We start from the raw sequence: 21,271 nt of genomic DNA, 5'->3' as shown, positions 1-21,271 counted from the left end.
GAGAGAGAGAGATCGTGTTTAGGGTGAATGGTAGAGGAATTCAATCGGTTTTTTTTTAGGGATATAAATTTCTACATGTGTTTACTTCTTTGAAGATAACGGACAGTCAACCTTTTTCTTCGAAGAGCGCATGCGCCAACGCTTCAAGACGTGAAATACTGATAAAAAGACTTCTAATCTTTACATTTTTTTTTCTCTTTGGAGACGTTCAAAATGAGCTCCATCTTGAAAACAGTCGTGTGTATAGGGGAATAATGCGTAAGTACGTAATTTGTTAGTATATTTTTGGTTATGTTTAGAATTTAATGCTTGGAGTACAAAGTGTAGTGAAAAAATTATTTATGCACAGTACGCATTCCATTTCCGCGGGCACGATTGGTTTCGGTCCGAAGTTTGTGTACCCATGGTATACATCCGGGGTATCGTGGGGTTAGCGCACCGACCTCTTGGTGAGTATAAAGGCTGCCGTTTGGAATTTTCATTAAATTGTAGGTCCCGCTCTAGCCGCTGTGCGGTCGTGTGGGCATCGTGCTGGACTCTCGTCCTGAGGAACCAGGTTCGAGCCCCGTTGACGGCACAGTGGTGGTCGGCTGAAGTTGGTTTTCTGCGGTTTTCCAGCTTCGAGGTGCTGGAAAACTGCAGTAGTAGTAGCTTCGAGGGGCGAATGCAAGCCGGCCTCCCATTTGTAGAGAGCAGGCAAATGGGAGGAGAGCAGACAAAACAAAAACAATAAAACACTTTTGTATATTAGTTTTTCACAAGGAATCATGTGTATGAGATTATTGGGCGGTCGCTGGTATCTCCCCCCTCCCCCCGTATATATGCCCGCGTCGGGCATGTGGTCGACGAAAATGAATGCCAGGTCAAAAATTTTACATGCCCCCCGAGCCTTTCGGGCCGTCTACGATAGTGGTGCGTAAACTTTTTGAAACGCGACCCCCTATTGACTAAAAAAAAAAAATTAATTATCGGCGATCTCACATATGCTGACCATATGCCCCGGAAAACAGGGACATTCCTATTTTTTGCCAGTAAATATAATATAATGTCCTGAAAGCCCTTTTGAGAACGCTTGTTTCGATTTTGATTAGGCGATATTGAATTCCAAAGATATTCAATTTTTTTTAAATATAATTAATATTTACTTTGTTTTTTTGATATATTTAGTGTCCTTTATGCAAGATGGAAGTGTAGCTAGGTGTTAGTCCTTGATTTTCGTATACAAAATAATTAAGAAAGAATCATCCGATTTCGAAATGATTCTACACTTGAAATCGACCATTAAAAAATTGTTCATAAAACGTAGACAGATTTTTCCCCCGTATATATATCACATATCATTCTATAGATATATATATTCTGTGTTTTTAATTTTTCAGAAACATACAATTTTGAAAAGAGTGATTCCCTCCAAATCACCCTGTAAAAATGCTAACTTGATACCGTCCACCGCATGTACAAATTTTCCTTTTTTTTATCAGCTGTTTGGATACCAATTTGCGCTGTGCTTTCGATTTCCGCTGGCCGCAAACCTGAGTGCTGCCCTGCGTCCTGTCGCGAACGCTGCACGCGGCTCAATTTGCGCTTTGCCTTACGTTGGCCCGCGAACAGAAAGTTGGCTGTTCCCTGGTGTTCATCATTACTATAGAAACCATTTACATTTGTTAGAATCACGATATAATGCAACCATTCGGATGTTATAATTTTTATGAACGGACCAATACAAGGGAAAAAATTCCTTTTTTAGTTATCGGGACTGCGGATAGTGTTATCAATTGTTTTCCATCGAAAGTTGTTTTTGCGAAATTCTGAAGCTAAGGTTAAACCAAACTAATTTTTTCCTCTGTAAGTCATCGTTTTAAGGCTGCAAGACTGTGTAGGAGACTAGAACTTGTTCTTTCCCCCTCCCGCCGTTGACAAATATTTCCGCACTTAATGTTAATGTAATCGACCCATAGTATTCGCTGTGATCATCCATGCCCGTTGTGGAGCTGCTTTTATGGTGGCCTTCCTTCCTACAGCGAAAGCAAATAGGTGACTGGGGGGGGGGGGGGGCTCTTTACTTCGGTTCTTGATCAGTTTACCAGATTAAGGAATTTTTCTCCTAAAGACTTTCTCAAGGGTGGGAACAGTTGTCCCGTTTGCCCAAAAGACATGGATGGTTATCTTACTTCCAAATGGGACTTTTTTCGGATATAGTTATCATTCGATTATTGCTCTCAGAAACCCCCGAGTGCCGATATGATCACATTTAGTGGCGTGGACTGTATTTTTAAAGACAGATGGTTGAAATGAAATTGGGTGTTGTTATGCAATGGGTTCAATTGTTGATAATTCCTTTTTCTGCATTTTCAGATGCGTGGGAAAATTCAAGTAATGGTCAAGAGTTGAAGGACAAAAATGTGTTTATCAGCGACATGCACTGTCCATGTGCTGTGTTTTGCCTGGTTCGGAGGTAAGAGACAGAGGTTTACTGTAATTTGTTATTACAGACCCGTTTACATGTGCAATAAAATATTATTTTTGCTACTATATGATATGTGATTTTTCTTACAACCCGTTTACATGGCGTTTAGTTTATGCAGCACCTCCTAGAGATAGGCCTCCACAGTCTGCTTGTGACGTCAGTAAGTAGTCCATTTTCCCTCAGAATATTCAGGGGGAAAAAATTCCCTGCTCGTGCCAGTATCATGGCTGTCAGGAAAAGAAATGATCGGGCTCAGAATTTGCGATTTCTATGCCCCACTTCTATGCCACTGCATATCACTATGCGGTTTGTAAGCCAATCACGAAGATTCCACGCCGAAATAAGAAGAAACGAAATAGGATGCCGGGGTTCAAAATGTGCTAGGTAGTCTGAATGACATTTATGGCAAACAGTGCCGAGGCCTTCTATCTTTAGGAGGTGCTGGTTTATGCCGGTATTCCCCCTCTTCCTTTCGGCGGAAGTCGTCACTGGTTACGTGGATTGAACGGAAGTGGTTGTTTCAAGATGACTGACGAAGGAGCTTACAGTAGTTTTCGCGGCACAAAGGATTATGTGGGAGGGGATTGGAGTCACCCACCATTATTCCGCAACAAAGACGGGACTCTTTTGACGGATCTTCGTCTCTCTTCTATTTTCTTCATGAGGGAAAAAAGTTGCCATGCGGGTAATAATCACCAAAGCGACCCCCAATCTTACACATGTAAACGGGGCTTACGTTATTTGTTGAATATGAACCTTCCGCAATGGAAATCGATGCTAACTGGCTTTTTTTTTGCAGCGACGTCATGCCTACTTCCATTCCTAACGTTACACATGAAAGCCGTAGGTGTCCCGGCTCTACAATCGGCCTTCATCAGCGGGGCCTTACCACTATTCCAACTGGTGACGTTCCCGCTAGCTTTATTCATAGCAAAGCGTACGACATCGTATAAGAAGGCAACCATGTGGCTCCTGTTGTTCACGGCCGCCACGACTGTCCTGCTGGTGTTTTCGCCCAACGTCCCCAGTCCCTCTCAGAGGACTATCGGTATGAACTTCCAGTGCGGACCTTCAATACAACCGACTGTTCTCATCGACCAGTGTAACCACGAGTGCGACGACCTACCGGCGATGGCGAGGGACGGAGTGGAAGCTCAGTTCACCGAGTGTCATGTCGACTGTCCGGGAAAGACGGGCACCTTCAAGAACATCGCCGATTTGTGCTTCGATGACGGCACCAGCAGGGTCTGCCACGTCGTCGAAGTCAACAACACGCTCTCCTCCGAGAAGTTCACGTTCGGTATGTACCTTGGGAGACCGCAACGTGTCCAAAGTGGACAGTGCTTGTACCAGATGGAAGGTGCGAGTTGGCACGAGAGCCATTACCACATCGTGTCGTGTCCGATCATCCTGAAGGAATCGAACACGAAGTGCGCTCTGAGATGCGACCTGCAGGAAATCCCGCGGAAAGGATCGACTTTCAAGCTGTCTGGGGTCAGGAACTGTCTCGAAGAGTCTCAGGAGACGGTCGATTCCGCGGTATGGGTCTACTTCTGCCTGCGAGCCGTGCACCATTTCATCCTCGCAATAGCTTCGGTCCTCCTGGAGCAGGGAATGCTACACGTGATGAAGACGAAACGAGTAAGCCGTTCCAAGTACGCCGCAGTGTCATTAGTCGCTGCCGGTGTCTTCACGCCGATAGCTGGTGTCTTGATCGAACTAGGTAAGGTTTCAGACGTCACCAAGAGGTACGGCACGCTCATTATATCGTGTTCCAGTTTGGTCCTGTTCGTCATAATCCTGATGTCGTCCACGAACTTGGACGACACTCGTGTCCCACCGATTACCGAAACGGTAATCAAGATACTAGAATTGACGAGGGAACTGGAAATTGTCGTATTGTTTTTGATGTTATTCTTCATCGGATCGATATCTGGGTTTCTGGATACCTTCCTGTTTTGGTACCTGGAAGGCATCTCGTGTCCTTATTTCGTGATGGGCGCGACAGTGACTACTGGTCTGATGTTCGGACTCCCGCTTTCACTGAAGAAATTCGAGGTATTGACTGGAAAAAAGAGATCTGGATACGTCATTTGCGCGTGTTTCATCCTCCAATCGATCCGGTATTTCGGATATTATTCTATAAGACATTTTTGGTGGTGCTTACCGTTGGAGCTTGTTGGAGCATTAGCCTTCCACTTGCTTTGGTCATCGGCCACAGACTATGGAAGATGCTTATCGCCCAAGAAATACAGTTCTGCTTACCAAATTAGCACAGGGGCATTGCATTATGGATTCGGTAAGTACCAATATTACAACTTTGCCGACAATATGATGCTTGTTCTGAGAGTTATTTTATTAACAATGTCTGCAGTGACTTATCAGATTAACTTATTCATGTATGAATGCAACAATAGTCTTCTGAGAAATTTTATCAGTAGCAAATTACACTGTTCAACAACGAAATTAGTCGTCGATTTGTATGGGTTTGATGCTGCTAAAAATGAAAATGGCAGACAAAATTGACAATTTGACCTCTAGTTTTTATTTTGCAAGTGTCGCGTCGATTTCGGGGAATTGTAGTGCAGTAAAGATGACAAAGTAAAATCCATTCGCACGAGTAGTGATGGTAACCTCTTCCAGCAAAATTTCCCTCAAAAATTTCCCTTCTGACTAAATTTCCCCCCCCCCCACGCATTTCGAAAGATGTGCTGCCATCTAGCGGGAAAAATACGTAATCAAGTATTTTACAATAGAAAAGTGTTGCACCGCATTTATTTCTATTTTTTTTCAAAAAACTTCTTTTGTTTGATGAACTCGCGAAATTTCCCACAAATGCTACGAAATTTCCCACTTGGGCAAAATTGGTAAATTTTTCCCACGAATATGGGAAATTCCCCATGAGTTACCATCACTGCGCACGAGTGATATCATAGCGAAAATTTGTGAAACAGTGTTATCTATGAATAGACCCCTCCCATTCAATAAAAAAAATTAGGTGGCATAGTTAAGAGGGCGGAAGTGGACATTATCTCCCCCCCCCCCCCCCGATTAGTTCGCTCCCGTACATACGCCAAGGCCAAAATGATACGCGTACCCTCGCAACTTGACACAGCACAGCACGCTCTTTCGCAGTCGATGGATACTAGAAAAATGCAAATTGGAACGTTTTTCTCATCGCATGCGCGCGCGCGCGGACGCGTGACGCTGCTGCTTAGTCGGCGTTTCGTGCCCCCACGAATTTGGCAGGTGCTTTTGAGCATTTTTCAAAAATAAAGGGTCACAAGATCGAGTTCACCTTACCCTATTCTCGTTTGAAATATTGTTTAATATTTACTTCCATTAGTATCGGTTATTTCTTTCATCAATTCAGAATTAATGAAAATTTCGATTAGTACTTGAATCTGTTACTTCTTTTCTTTTGTTTTTGATTTTTCATGAGTTCTAAATTTTCGTTCATTGCAGGATTATATTTCATTGATTGCGGAATTACTTTTCATTACGAATTTTTATTAACTTCGTGATTGTTTCTAAATTTCGAATTGCTATCTATTCTGAATTTTCATTAATTTTTTTATCTTGAAATTTCATTCATTTTTATAATTTCCTGAATTTTCATGAGAAATTTTTACAAAGAATGAATTTTTATGACAAGTTTTCATTAATTCTGGGATTATTTTCGATTCCGGATTTACATTTTTACCAGTTTTTTTTTCAAATTACGGAAGAATTTCCCTTTTATTTTGAGTTTTAATTGCCGCATATACTCGTGTATAAGCCGAGTTTTTTTGTGGAAAAATTCGTTCCCAAAGTGGGAGGGGGGGGGGGGTCGGCTTATACTCGGGTCAGTTTTTGATGAGAAAATATCGACCCCAGCAGTCAGTAGTCATTTTTGTAGCAGTGTTCGCGAAACCGGCATTATTGGTATGGGATATGTTCAAACCTCACAGAACTGATAATGTCAAAGCCGAGGTGGTGGTGGCTAATGTTGATTGTTGATTGTACAATCTTTAGATGTGAGCATTAACAAGCCTTTCAAGACTATTTGAGGCATTTGTGGATCGAATGGATGAGTTCCGATGATAAAGAAACTACAAAAAAGTAGTGCCTTGAAAAAACTTGACATTGTGCCAATGGGTACATGAGGCGTGGAATTCTGTTTCCACCGAAATTATCATCCGATCCTTCAAAAAGTGTTGCGTTAACAATGCGATGGACGGAACTGAAGATGACATCCTCTTTGAAAGAGACAAGGGCGATGATGCCTCACCCCTATGATGATCTGATGGATTACAATGAGCTTGGGGACTTAGAAGAAATAGATTAAAAAAATTGAATCATTTTCAATTGTAAATTTCCGTAAACTATTCATTTCGAATGAAAATATAAGAATTTTTTTTCTCTGAAATGCACGGATCTTTTTGGGGTCGGCTTATACACGGGTTTTTAATTTATTGCGGTTTAGGTGGTCCTGAGGGGGGGGGGGGTTCGGCTTACATACGAGTCGGCTTATACACGAGTATATACGGTAATTTTTTCTCCATCCTGAGCTTTCATTAATTTTTTATTTTTATAAATCCTGAATTTTTATTAGTTGCTAAAAATTCTGAATTTCTCCAGTAATTTTCATAATGCCTGAATATTCATGAGAAATTTTCATTTATTCCGGGATTATTTCCAATTCTGGATTTAAATTTTTCCGCTATAATTTTTTTAAATTATGGAAGTTTTCCTTTAATTCTGAATTTTCACTAGTTCTGGAGTTATTCATCAGTTTCAAATTGTCACCAATTTTAATTTTCCATTATTTTATGTTTCGTGCCGTTGCAATATATGCGCAATACACATCCTATAGCCACTAGAATAAGGGATCCCTATCCAGTCGCCTTAACACATCCCATCGCTACGCGTGAGGGGTGTGCGTGTTGACGTCATCGCGATCGCTCGATTTACTTTGCGCCCAGCCGAAGAAGTCTGTATCCACTTATGACGACAAAATGTTGAGAAACTCTCGGATAGAATAGTTTATAGGTATTTACTTCAACACCGAGATAATCTCGATGTGATCTTACGAATTGCAGGTCGCAGTTGCGGTGCTCTCGCTGGCGGAACAATAATGGCGAAATTCGGATTTCCAACAGCCTTTCTCGGGATGGGATCTGCATCAGGGATTCTAGGAGTCGTCTACTTCTTCCTGTACCATTTTGTGCTCAAGGGGATGCCTAAGAACCTCGTCGATGTCAAAGACAGTGAGTTCGGGATTATTATTGCGATTGAAAAGTTCAAATAATGAATGACAATTATATTAGCTTTTCAATGAATTTTGATTGAAATTTCATAAACTTGTATTCCACAGGGAAGTTTGACAAAGACACTGAAACCGAAAATAGAGTGACGTTGCTGAGAATGTCATCCACAACCGAGTCGCCCGTCCCGAGAACGGACGAAGACGGGCCAGAGAGAAGGGACTCTGAAACATCCTCGACTTCCGACGAATCTCAAGTACCATCGAGATGCTTACCGTGAATTGCTGTTACTTCACTGAGTCAAACCCTGCTACAGGGCCGATGTCATTGCCAGAATGGTCCAAATGGAACGGATAGAAGACAACATTGCTGACCATTCAATCAATCCAAAAGGGAAACATCCAGTGCCGTCTTAACGTATGGGCCCACCCGGGGGCCCCAAGAGAAAAGGGGGCCTCAGAAAAATGAGTTCCAGTTTAAACTTTCTAGGATTTACCAGGTAGAGCCTCCGAAAAACCACTTGGCCCAGGGCCCATGATACTCTTAAGACGGCCTTGGTTAAACAGCACACTGACCATGTTTTACCAGGACCTGCAGTTCATAGCAGATACCAATTAGGGGCAATGTGCATTGTGCGGGTTTGTTGGATCGTCTTGTATTTTATGGACCAGACTTATTTTCCCCACATTACCCAGTGATCTCACGTCCCCCATGAGGCCATGGCCCGGGTACTCATGTTCATGTACCGTACTGCAATGGTTCAAAACTTTTTAGTCCTTGCCACCCCTCTTTGGATCGCCTGCCTACATGATGAAATTTTTGGTGCTATGATTTTTGAGTGAAAGTATGTGAACATGTTAATTGAAGAATATAGGCCTACATAGTTTCTAACAAAGTATGAGGAGGACCCCCCCAAAATATCACTTTGCCCAGGGTCCAAAAGTTTCCTTCTCATGAAAAAATATCCCACCACCACCGTACGTACCCTCATTCAAGTTACGTAAGCAGATTTTTAGCCATTTCTGACCCCCCCCCCCCACGTCAGCAAAAGTCAGTAAAACACTGATCTCTCTCCCCCCCCCCCTTGTCAGCAAAATTTCGTCAGCAGCTGAGAGTATTTCATATTTTCAAAAAGGGTGGTTGATGACGTAAGCAACCTTCAAACCCCCCTCCCCCCTCGATGCTGACGTAATACTTGAATGACCCCTGATGCGCTCTAATAGCGAGGAAAAGTATGTCTAGTTAGGTTATTTTTTTTTCTGTGCGTGGATTAGAAACAAGTTTTCATGATGCTATTTGTGTGCAATGATAGATAATAACAGAAGGGACAGTGAAACCTCGCTACAACGATACATCCCTCTACAATGATGTATGCCTCTCGGTATAACGATAATCCGCCTACAGCGATGCTTTTTCTTGGTCCACAGACCATAGTTATATCGAGGTTTCACTGCATATGATACAGTACAAGGAGAATTGGGGGGGGGGGGACGTCTATGAGTGAATACAGTCGAATCCCGTTATAACGAACTTCAAGAGACCGGAGAAATCCCTTCGCTATAACGAAATTTCGTTATAAAGTAATTCCAGGTTTTTGCATTGTTCTTATCTTAGAATACCGTTATAGCGAAATTCTCGTTTTAACGAACACTTTTCTATTCCTTCAGATAAGTTTACACAAGAACAAAGCAAAAACCATGGAATTCGTTTATAACGAAATTTCATTTTAACGAAGTGATTCCTCGTTTTCTTAGAGCTGCTCGCTATAACGGGATTCGACTGTATTGAAAGAGAATACCTTTTATATATGCAATTTCAATCAATTTGTTTCATTTTGAAGGTGGTGACTCAAAATACCTCTGGAAGAAATTTTTTTGTGCCCCTTCCAAAGGTCGGTCCCTCATACTCCACTGAAAGTTGCCCCCCCCCCCTAGCTCCTGGTTGGGGCCCCATGCGTTACGACGGCCGTAGGAAGAATAATTTTGGACACCGACCAGGAGCCCGACCTCTACAAGGACAACGGCAGCATTGGCCCCAGGGCCACAAATTTGAGAACAATATATTAATTGGTTCAATAGAGATCTTTAATCCCACTCGCAATAGGTCCCTAATACCTTCTTTGTCTGGGGGCCTTCGCGTGTCAAAACATTCCGGCACCAGAGTTGAAACACTGTCGGTCCTCTCATGGCTGGGGGGGGGGGGAGAGAAGTGGCAGCGCCGTCTTAACACATGGGGGCCCATTACCCCGGGCACATGTCATGAAAATGAGTCGTGATTAAAATTCTTGAGACATCATCTGAATCAAGGGCGCTAAATTTTGAGGAGAGTGCGAGCCACTTCACTGATTTGAAAAAATGGCACGGGCCGCTCAATTAAGTGATCTGGACCTGCGCCGCACGTTACTCAGGCGATAGGTAGATGTGCCGTCGGCCGATTGAGTGATCCGGAACTGTGAAGTGATGTGTCTCAACGTAAGTCAAGTAATATGGAAATGTGTCGCCAGCCGTTTAATCCCTCTGGAATTGTGCCGCGGGTCGCGGAAGTGATCTCTAAATATGCTGCGGGCAGTGCCGTCTTAACGCATGGGCCCACCCAGGCATGGCTTTGGGGCCTCAAGAGAAGAGGGGGTCTCACAAAAATGAGATTTGGTTGAAATTTTCTAGAATTTACCTGGTAGGGCCTCAGAAAAACCACTTGGCTCGGGGACCCATGATGCTCTTAAGACGGCCTTGGCTGTGGGTCCCTCAAGTGATCTGTGAATGCGTAGCGGGTCATTCAAGAGAACTGGAAATGCGCCGCGGATCATTTAACTGATCCTTTGACGTGTCACGGGTCACCCAAGTGATCTGTAAATGGGCCGCGAGTCACTAAAATGATACGTAAATATGTCGCAGGTCACTTTTAAGTCACGTGGAACTTCACTGTGGGTCACTCAACTGATCTGGAAACATGCCACGGACAACTCCAGTGATGTGGAGCTGCAAAGTGGATCACTTAAGCGATCTGTTTATGTGTCGCTCAATTAGTTTTTACGAAATTGGGTCCGATGTCGCGGCAGGGCCGTCTTAAGAGTATCATGGGCCCCCCCCCCCCGGGCCAATTGATTTTTCTGAGGCCCTACCAAACAACTTCTCGAAAATTTCAACCAGATCTCATTTTTGTGAGGCTCCTCTTCTCTTGAGGCCTTCGAGAGCCATACCCAGGTGAACCCATGCCTTAAGAAGGCACTGTGACGTGGGCCACATCAGATCCAAGGGCCACCACCGGTTGACTTAAACTGTCAAGCATTGTCTGGCAAGCATTTGTAGCCAGAGAAGGGTCTCAGAAAAATCGCTTTGAATGGAGGGCCCACGATTCTCTTAAGATGACCCCGGGGGAAAGGCGGGATACTTAACACGCACAGTCATGGATTCGACAAGGGCGGGAGCCGGACAGGGCTCTAGCACCAGGGCCGGGGACAATTCCCATGTTTTTGTGTATGCTATAAATAATTTTATAGAAAGGCCCGTTAAAGGTTCGGCTAAGGGCCTCACATGGCCCCCACATCCTGGAGCAGGGCCCCTAGGCTGGGATCTTTTGCGGGCCCCCTGCCAGACTTTCAAGGGCCCCTTTATGATGAATTTACAGCGTGAAAAAGCAAAAAAAACTGAAAATCATTCCGGGCCCCCAGGGCTGGAGCCTTGTCAGCCCACCCCTTGTGGGGGTCATGGGGCCTCATCATAAGATCCCAGCCTAAGGGGAGCCCCTAGTTCAGGTTGTGGGGGCCATGCACGTGTTACACATGTCCAAATTTTAAATAACATGCAAGTTTTTCCATCATTACAGCTAAAAAATTGGATAAAATAATTCGATTCATGTCCTACAGATGTCCTTCCATTGTATTCCATGTTGATAATATTACGGAGATTCATACTCACATGTAAGTTCGTTGGATCAAAGAATTTTAAGCACATGATTTCGTGCACAACATGAATGTTTTCTTACTGCATTAAAATTCAACATTATAATATATTTCTGAGTAATGTGACAATTAATGTTGATTAAATGCGTTTAAATTGAAAATGTGCGAATTCATAAAGAGATAAAAATGTTTACCACACATGGGAGCAGAGGCTGCTGTTTACATGGTTTAATTAATGATGAAAAGGTGTAAGGCCTAAAATCTCTTCACCCTGAGAAAAATGTAAACAATAGTTTGTTTTTTTTGCAGAAGAAATTTTACGCAACTAGTGCTGCCATCTGTGTACTTTAATGCATACTATGCACGTTTTGACTGATTTTTTTTTATTACAGAGAAACCTCGCTACTGAGATGACCATACGTCCCATATTTCCCGGAATAGTCTCGTTTTTTTTGTTTTTTGGCCGTCCCGATTTTTTTAGCAAAAAGTGTCCCGTTTTTCCCGTTTTTTAAACGAAGCTTTTACTTGAATTTTTATTCTTTATTGAAGTCAAAGAATGAAATTATTTTTCCACTCATTTATGTTGTGATAATTACAATTATGAATAAGAATATATTAATCTGAGAGTTTGTCTAGGTATTGTTTTTTTTTTACGTAATTTCTCCAATATTTGGCGACTTTGTTAACTTTTGGTGTCATTTTTGGTGATAATTGACAATGTCCCGTATTTGTAATCCCGATTTTACGTATTTCTTTAGAGGAAATATGGTCAGCTTACTCGTTACCAGTGTTAACCGGTCCCGTTTTTTAGTCAGAGTTTCATTGTGTGAATTTATTTTAATCAAAAACGTTGATACAGGTAATTTTCATAACTCAATAACTATGAGTCGACGACTTGGCATCATTTTCAGATATATATATATATATATACAGTCAAACCTCGTTAATAAGTCACTCTCTAGAAAACAACATACGAACATTCCCCATATCAATCCCAATCTAAGGAATTTCTTAGGGAAAAACAGAAACAAAAGTGACGAAAAATTTGTCATCGTACCAGAGGTGATTGCTTTTCATCGACATTATAAGCAAGGTTTGTTAACATTATAGGCTACTTATGACAATCACTCCGGTCCGCGAATTATTGACGTTATAGCTGAGGTGGCGTTACAACCGAGGTCGTTATTACCATTTCTCTGTACTTGATTGAGTTAGAGTAAAAAAATCCGACTTATACACACTCAAATTTTCAACATGATTAATTCAACTCTGACATTAATTAGAAGTAAATAAATTTATAATTTCAAACTATCTTAGTATTAGGGATGGAACGAATAGTGATTTGGCCGCGCAGCCGAATATTCGGGTGCAACCCCTTTCACAGAAAGGGACAAAATACACCACACAATAAAATATAATCAGTAAATTTTTAAATTAGTCTGTTGTGCTTATTCGGCCGAACCGAATATTAGGCACAAGGGCCGAATACCGAATAGCAGCCGAATATTCGTCCCATCCCTACTTAGTGTAAATCGGGAGTGGGGGGGGGGGGTCTCAACATTTTTCAGCCGTGATCCAAAAACAGAAACAAGATCAGCTTCGCGACCCACAGGACTGTTTGTTTCTCGAAATTAGAAAAACCGGTGGCACAATAAGTGCATTTAATAAAAGGGCTGTAAGTGCAATTGCATGACTCATCTCGGAAGCCCCTGCGAATCAAATCGGGGACATGACCCCTAGCTCCAGAGCCCCCTGGCTGCTAGTGGATTTGCTCTACCCATTCCGGAATGTTCTGCTACCCAAGTTTAGGTCGCGACCCATAGGTTAAGAACCCTTGGTATCAGGGCCGGATTAAGATGTTTGAAGGCCCTAAGCACTTAAATGATTTTGGTGCCCCCCCCCCTTTGTACGTATATTTTACACAATGTTGAATCTATCAATGAAAAAAAAACAACATATTGAAATCTAAGACCAGCAGTGGATCCAGAAGTAGGGTGGGGAGTAATCACCCCTCCCAAAATCCGGATAATATGGTAAAGCTTGGCCTGTCCCGTAAAATACAGGACAATACTACAATCTTACACAATTAGCCACCCCTCCTGACTCATCGCTGTGGATCCGTGACTGTGTCTAAGACCGGGATTACACTATAAAGTTTTATAAAAGATCTTTTATAAAAGTTGAAATTCAATCAATAGGCGCATCGTTTTGCATTCAAGCAAATGCAACCGGTGATCTTATTGGTTGAATTTTTCACGTTTTTATCAAAGAGCTTTTACAAAACTTCTACAGTGTAATCCCGGCCTAAGGTTGAATATATGATCTAGATATTTCTCTGAGCACTCACTTTATTTATCTAAAAGCTTTCGCCTACTTTTTTCTAGCTCAAAGTCTTTGATAACATCTTTAGAACTAATGCTACTTACCACATTTGTCCCTATACTTAATAGAGATATGAGCCATCATATATATTTTTATATACTTTAATAGAGAAAATGGACCCTCAATCAAAAATGGTTTTTTCCACATTATTTGCTTCTTAATTAACTCAACGCATCTTAAATTTTCCTTTCAGTGTTTTGATTCTAACTTTGAAATTACAATGTTAAATTTTATTTGGTTTTTCCATCCCCAAATACAAGATTTAATTTGTATTAATTTGTATTACTCTATATAGGGTGGCCTCTGTTAATTCGCCCTTCATCTCATCAACTATTTGTCGTAGAGGTAAGGTTCCAATTTGAAAAATGCTAAAAATGTGTCTAGAAACTACCGTGTTTTAGTTTTGAGAATTAAAATACAGTGTGTCACAAAAAAATTGATTTTACATGGACACCTTGTCCTAAAAAAAAAACCAATTAGAAAGTTGTTACAAATACAAAAACATCTGCAGAAAGTTGGGAAAGAACATCGTAAACTAAGGGACAAGCCTCTTTCCCCTCATGTATACTGTTCTTTCCCAATCTTGTCTCCGATCAGGACCGGACTTAAGGGGGAGGGGGCGAAAAATGCGCTCGCACCAGGCCGTCAAATTCCAGGGGGCCGCAATTTTTTCAAAAGAAACCTTTTCCTTTCTCGGCGGATGCTTTTGAAATTTTTGATTAAAATTTAATTTTTTCCCCATTAAACTATATATTATTGATTGTGAAAGGATGTTTTCATTTTAAAGCCCCAACAATATAGTTTTTGGCGTTATTAGGTATGGCAGTAGCTTATTTCTAAAAGAAAAAAAAGAGTGTATGTTATGAAGATGGTCGCATTCTTTATCCCTTGAAAAAACCCGTCTTTTCTGTCTGCCATTAAAGAATAACAGGGCTATATTAACCAAAAAAACATGCTTAGAGCATCAAACGAAAATGGAAACTAGAAAAGATATCTAGCAATTTTTTTTCCCTTGAAAACCTCCCCTCTCGTTGGAGTTACCAATCTGGTCTGCAGGTACCAATAGAGCGCACAAAGTGAATGACTTTACGGCTAAGTTTGTAGAATGTTTTGTAGAATGTTTGTAAGAATGTTTGTAGTTTCATTCGGCGATGCCTCCACTATTGATGTTCCATAGTTAGACTGTAGCATGGATATCTCTAGACGATGACTGCCCCGGAGCGAGGCAACTTCGACTGTCCTCGGTGGAGTGTTAATTGCATGCCTTCCTGGAAACCTCTGAACTGCCATGTTTCCCTAGGGAGACTTGAGAGTTTTTCAGTCGTGAACATTACCATCCGAATCATTCTCGCATACATTCCGGAAGACGGATATACAATGTGTAAATTCTAAATTTTGAAATTTTTCAAATGCAGTTCTAACGTGTTTCAGAATGTTTTTCTTTATTTTTGTGAATTCCCCTCCCTCCCCACATCCCGGAGCAGGGCCTCTAGGCTGAGATATTTAGCGGGCCCCAAGCCAGACTTTTCACAGGCCTCTCTGTAATGAATTTATTGTGTAAAAAAAAAGGTGGTTATTGCCCCGGATCCTAGAGCTGGAGCCCTGCCAGCAGTGCCGTCTTAACGCATGGACCCATCCGGGCACGGCCAGTGGGGCCTCAAGAGAAAAGGTGATTCACAAAAATTAGATATAGTTGAAATTTTCGAGGAGCATACATGTAAATTTGCCTGGTAGGTCCTCAGAAAAATCACTTGGCATGGAGGCCCTCAGTGCTCTTAAGACGTCCCTGGCACCCGAACAAAGTGATATATATAAGCTCCCACCCCCCCTCCCTTCTGGCTGGAAATACTTACCTAATAATTTGTATGAAAATGCTACGAAAAAAAGTTCATCAAATCCTATTATTCTGAGCTCTTCCCTCCCGGGTGGACCCTGGCCCGTAAAAGGGCTGGGGGGCAACCGGAGTCGTGCCTCGAGCAAATATGGGGGGGAGGGTGCACTTACAAAAAAATATACACTTATTTTGCATGATAATAAATCTTTTCAAGAGGCCCCAAGAAAATCTCCCCCGGGGCCCATGGCTGTCTTAAGAGCATTGTGGGCCCCCGGGCCAAGTGGTTTTTCTGATGCCCTACCTGGTAAATTCTGGAAAATTTTAATCAGATCTCATTTTAATGAGGCCCCTCTACTCGTGAGGCCCCCCGGGCCGTGCCCGGACGGGTCCACGCGTTAAGACGGCACTGCCGGGACTCCCGAGAAGGCACGCTACGTCCCTGGGTGGACCCCTCATAGGCTCCTTCCCACAAGTAGGGTCGCAAAGGATCGATGCTCGGTCAGCCGGGCAAGATCACATTTTGGTGCCCTTTGTAATGTTTGGTGCCCTCTCTGGTCCACCACCACCAAACCAGAACATGGCTCCCACTCTGTCCCAAGACCCTCTCTGGTCCGGTGCAAAGGGCACTGGACCCTCTTGTCCACATCCCCACCCCCCCACCAGTTGCGTCCCCTCCCACAAGACTAGGCAGTACTGCAATGACTGCAACTAGATGCTTAGTCAGCCGGGGCAAGGACGCATTTTGGTGCCCACCCCCTTTGATCCGACGCCCGGGTCACAAGACACGATCCTGAGGGCCGCAACTAGAGGGGAGCAGACACGGGACGATAATTATCATTTTTTGTGTATTTTCCTACATTATAAACTTACTACAGAGGGGGGCATGAAAAGTTTGGCCTGGAGGCGTACCAGAGATCCCAGCCTAGGAGCCATGCTGTAGGATATGGGATCCATGGCTTTTTTATAAATTCATTACAGAGTAATGAATATCCGGTAAAAAAAGTCTGACACAGCGACCCTGCTTCTGCAGGGTGGGGGGGGGGGGGTGCTGATGCACCAATATGCGTTAAGAACAGGGGTGACGTGAGAAGATATCTGTACTTGTGCGGAACCTATTTTTGGTGTCCCCTGCCCACATTTTCTTTTTGTCGACAAAGCTTTTCACTTTTTCAACTCGAATTTCGCACTCCTCTTAGAGCAGGGCCTAAGTGCGGATCCAGGCGGGGAGCGATCGCCCCTCCCAAGAGCCGAATAATATGGGAGTAATTTGTCTGTCCCGTGTGAAATACAGATGATCCAATGCACCTACACAGGAAGTCGCTTCTCCGACTCATCGTCCTGGATCCGCCTGCCTTCGCTCCACTCGAAGCTGAAGATGTCTGCCACGGCTTCATTAGCAGCTGAAGATACCTGCCTTCGTTCCATTCGCAACTGAAGGTCACTGCCTAGGCTCCATTCGCAGCTGAAGATACCTGCCTTCGTTCCATTCGCAACTGAAGGTCACTGCCTAGGCTCCATTCGCAGCTGAAGATGCCTGTATCTCCGCTCCATTCGGAGCTGAATATTTCTGCTTCCACTCATTTCGCAGTTTAAGATGTCTGTCTCAGCTTCTTTCCCAGCTGAATATTTCTGCCTCTGCTCCATTCGCAGCAGCTGAAGATGTCTGCCTTTGCTCAGGAACGGATCCAGGGTTGGGGCGATAGGTAAGAACCGAATAATATTGGAAAATTTTCCTGTCCCGTATTTACGTTCTTACGTTCCCAACGAACTTACACAATTCGCTTCTCCCGACACATCGACCTGGATCTGCACCTGGCGGTGCCCCCATACAGCTGCGCAGGTCTCACGGCCAAAGAACCGCCCCCAGTTTAGAACACCGATTATGGTTTCTTTTCTGAATTGCTTCAACATTATAAGAGGATGCTAAAATGCTAGCTTGACACAGCTGACCAAACCTCTAGTTGTGGCCCCGGGTATACGATGGTCTTGAGGTGGCCTTGATGTACAAATGGGTAGGGGCAGAAAAGAGAAAGGAATCTCTGCCCGTGCGGAATCCCTTTTTGGTGCCCCCGATGACGTTTCTCAACTGAACACATTTTTTTTACCTTCCAACACCCTTTACTAGAGAGGCACCCCATGTAGCTGCACAGGTCGCACGGCCTCTTTGGGGGCTTAAAGGCTTGAGCCTAGTTTCTTATAATTTTTTTTTTCATACTGTAAATTCTTTATCGAGTGACCAATGGAAAATCTGGCCTGTAAGGCCCCAACAAAGATCCCAGCCTAGCGACCCCTGCTGCAGGACGTGGGTGCGATAAAATGCATGCAGTTTTCCCGCCAGGCCAGTACGTCCTATAGATATTGTATCTAGAAAGTAATGAGTCCCGTACATACCGGGTGACTCGAAACGTTACGCCGTCCGCAATAGCAGTTTTTTTTTTGCCTTGTAGCATATGCAGCGAATTCACAATGGCACTAACAATTTTAAGGGAACTGAAATTAATTTAATACTCTAGACTAATTTAAAACATTCATTTTTAAAAATATTGTTGGTGCTGCTATCTACTTTCAAAATCAGAAGTGCTTTATGTGGTGATGACGAAGCTCAGGTATAAAAACTAAATTCCTCATTCAGATTTGCTCCTTATAAGTAGGCTGACCATATTTTCTCGAGAGAAATACGGGAAATTGAGATTCCAAATAAAGGACACCGCCAATTATCACCAAAAATGTTGCCAAAACTGAACAAAGTTGCCAAATATTACTGAAATTACGAGAAAAACAATATGGCGGGAAATGATGCATTACTGGAAATTGCAGTGGATTAAAATGAATTCCACGAGGAAAACGTTCACCAACACAAATGTGGGAGATTAATATTCTTATTTATAGTTGTAATCATCATAATATAATTTATGAGTTGAAAAATAATTTCAATTTTTGACTTCAATAAAGAATAAAAGTTTAAGTAGGTTTCACATAAAAAACGGGAAAAACCGGGACACTTTTGCCAAAAAATCGGGACGACGAAAAAAATAGAAAATACCGGAGGTATGGTCACCCTACTTATAAACAAAGCCTATAAATGTGGTCCATGGTTGCTCAACGATTGACCCAGATTACATCTCCAGCTGCCACACCAGATCAACTTTGGCAACGCGTGGAAGCTGCTTGGTCTGCTGTACCCCAAGAACACATCCAAAGTCTCTTTGAATCAATGCCGAGGCGTGTGGCAGCGGTGATCTCCAACAATGGCGGCTACTCTGGCTACTGATTTTGGCAGGAACCACACTTCACAGAAGTCTATAAATTTAATCATTTGATGCTTGGTCAACATGTTATCTACAAAATAAATATTGTTGCGATATCTCTTGTCTTTCTTTTTCTTGGTGTTGCAATTTGGGTGGCCAGCAGTGTATTTAGATCACGTACACGCGCATCTGTGTGTGGAAGTATTCGGGGAAAATCATTCCCCTAAAACATACACAACAATTCATGTTTTTTGTCTGTAGTTTCGCCTACAGTTTATATTTTTTGCCTCTCCGAACTGTAGATTTCGCCGTTTCAATCTCGTGAAACTACTCAAAATCCTACGAGACAATACTTTAACTAATAAATTAATATAATAATAAATCCAACATATAACGTACTGAGAGGCATATTTGTTGAGGAAAAACAGACATTTTATTGCGAATTTTTTTTTTTCATTCAAATCACTCAAAATACAAATGAAATTATACTTAAAAATTATAGTTTTGTATATATATATATATATATATACTATTTTATTGTCATTTCAAAATTATATCGATTTAAATAAACAAATTGTGTATTTACCTGTGTAGCGATTTCACTTACATAATAGAAATTATTTTACTTATTTCTTTGTAATGATTTTTATTTATTTGTGATAAATTCCGATTTTTCCTATCCCGGTTGACAAGATAGTACTGGAAGATAAGAAGAACTACATAAGAAGGAGAAGACTGTGATGTTTTTTACTCAGTTTCCCGGGTTTTGAATATTTTTTTAGTAGAGCGCCGTGTGAGGGAGAACGGGCAACTCGACTCGTTCAAGTCAACTCAACTCTCAAGTTTAATATCAATATAATTGGTAACTCGAGTATGATTTTAGTGTGTGAGGTGGGCCTTAGACGACGTGGTTATGAACGACCCGGAGACGACTGGAATCACGCCTCACTCGTCGCGATGAAATTCTCGTCCTATCGTTGAAATTACAACTCGAGAGACAAGTCATTGGAACTAACGTTCACCTAGCACTAAATTAATAACAACACTCAAAAATTATGAAAAACCGCACGCCAGTCAACCTAGCTCGGCAATCCATTTTGAATATTTACCATAGTTTAGACTATCGTCTAAATTTTCGGAAACAATTCGTAATAAATTATTTTATATATCTATTATACTGCATATACGAATGTACAGACTTATCGAAGTTAAATTTCACAAACTTAGAAAATTGCAAAACATGTTTTATTCAATCCAAAAAAATCTAAATTTGGACACTTTAGATGATTAATTCACCATTTACTAAATTAAAAAAATAGTACATAGACTTGTTGATAGGTGGCAGGCCGCTATAAAAATCTGCAGATGTTCACTACGAGTCCCATGGTAAAAGCTATGTTTTCCGAGGGGCGTCATCTCTCATGGTCTCACAAAGGAACGGCCTGTGGGCATCAAGTGCATAAAAGGCCTCGTGATTACGAAATTTAATGCTATAATTTCCGGGGGGGGGGGGCATTTGAACAATATAAGAATAATTTGAAAAAGGAATTGACATTGCAAAGACATTTTTTTGTCTTCCAGTTATTCTTACCTTTAATGTTGAATGTGAAAAACGTAAGGGAAATTTCCTACAAGCGACCCATCATCGCATGTGGGTGAGTTCACCGAAAACTTCAAGATTCCGTGCTGTACTTGGTCAGAGTGTGAATTTCAGCATACACCATCCTCATCCGAAATATAGAACTAGTGGTCAAAGAAAGAGAAAGAGTGAATTCACCCTCCCCTCCCGGTTCAGTGCACTAAACCAACACCAGCTTATAGTAAATATGAAGATTATAAATTATTCAGATTTCAGCAGAAACTGAAATCGTTGTGTCAGAAGAGCAGAAAATTCCAATATATATAAGGGCATATTTTCCTTGGGTCTATAGACCTGTTCAGACGGACTCATTCGTAGTATCAAATTTCACAAATTGAACTCGGTATGTCTGCTCCAACACGAAACAAGCACAATTCGGACAACATGAATACGTTAGGGGGATCACGCATACACTCAGAACACACATTCCGGCATGTTATCGATTAGAAATTGCAAGAGGAATGTGAATTATGAACCAGTGAGGACATACCTGAGGTGCAACATCTCAGGTACGTGTGCAACATCCTTAGAACATGCAGACGAATGCTTAATTT

General features: G+C 42.1%; 2 protein-coding genes across 5 annotated transcripts in view; one reads left to right on the top strand and one right to left on the bottom strand.

The window, feature by feature from the left end:
• The window catches only part of LOC149088792 (major facilitator superfamily domain-containing protein 6-A-like), a 59,571-nt gene that overhangs the window by 22,260 nt on the left and 16,040 nt on the right, over positions 1 to 21,271 (bottom strand). The window contains exon 1 of one of the 3 annotated variants that reach the window (XM_089250203.1): positions 11,809 to 11,933. The exons of 1 other annotated variant lie outside the window; for it this stretch is intronic. In XM_089250203.1, the coding sequence (XP_089106329.1) occupies positions 11,809 to 11,815 (7 nt within the window). In that variant the 5' untranslated portion in view covers positions 11,816 to 11,933. Of the gene's footprint in view, positions 1 to 11,630; positions 11,934 to 21,271 lie in introns of those variants that run through there. One more of the 3 variants, XM_089250220.1, reaches the window with a different exon arrangement.
• LOC149088793 (uncharacterized) lies at positions 201 to 8,690 on the top strand. Of its 2 annotated transcripts, none has more exons than XM_089250183.1 (5): positions 201 to 262; positions 2,356 to 2,455; positions 3,267 to 4,766; positions 7,549 to 7,716; positions 7,824 to 8,690. In XM_089250183.1, exons 2-5 carry the CDS (start codon positions 2,401 to 2,403, stop codon positions 7,991 to 7,993), a joined length of 1,893 nt encoding a protein of 630 aa, XP_089106309.1. In that variant the 5' UTR covers positions 201 to 262; positions 2,356 to 2,400; the 3' UTR covers positions 7,994 to 8,690. The 2 variants fall into 2 exon arrangements, with proteins under 2 accessions (XP_089106309.1, XP_089106317.1); XM_089250191.1 differs by having other exon boundaries at positions 207 to 258; positions 7,824 to 8,117.

Source organism: Pholcus phalangioides, unplaced genomic scaffold (assembly GCF_987345545.1).
Source record: "Pholcus phalangioides strain wild (caught in Gottingen) unplaced genomic scaffold, Ppha-v1.0 ptg000003l_1, whole genome shotgun sequence".
In the NCBI taxonomy this organism is placed as follows: domain Eukaryota; kingdom Metazoa; phylum Arthropoda; class Arachnida; order Araneae; family Pholcidae; genus Pholcus; species Pholcus phalangioides.
Note: the sequence above shows the minus strand (reverse complement) of the source record. Positions and strands in the feature narration are given on the sequence as shown.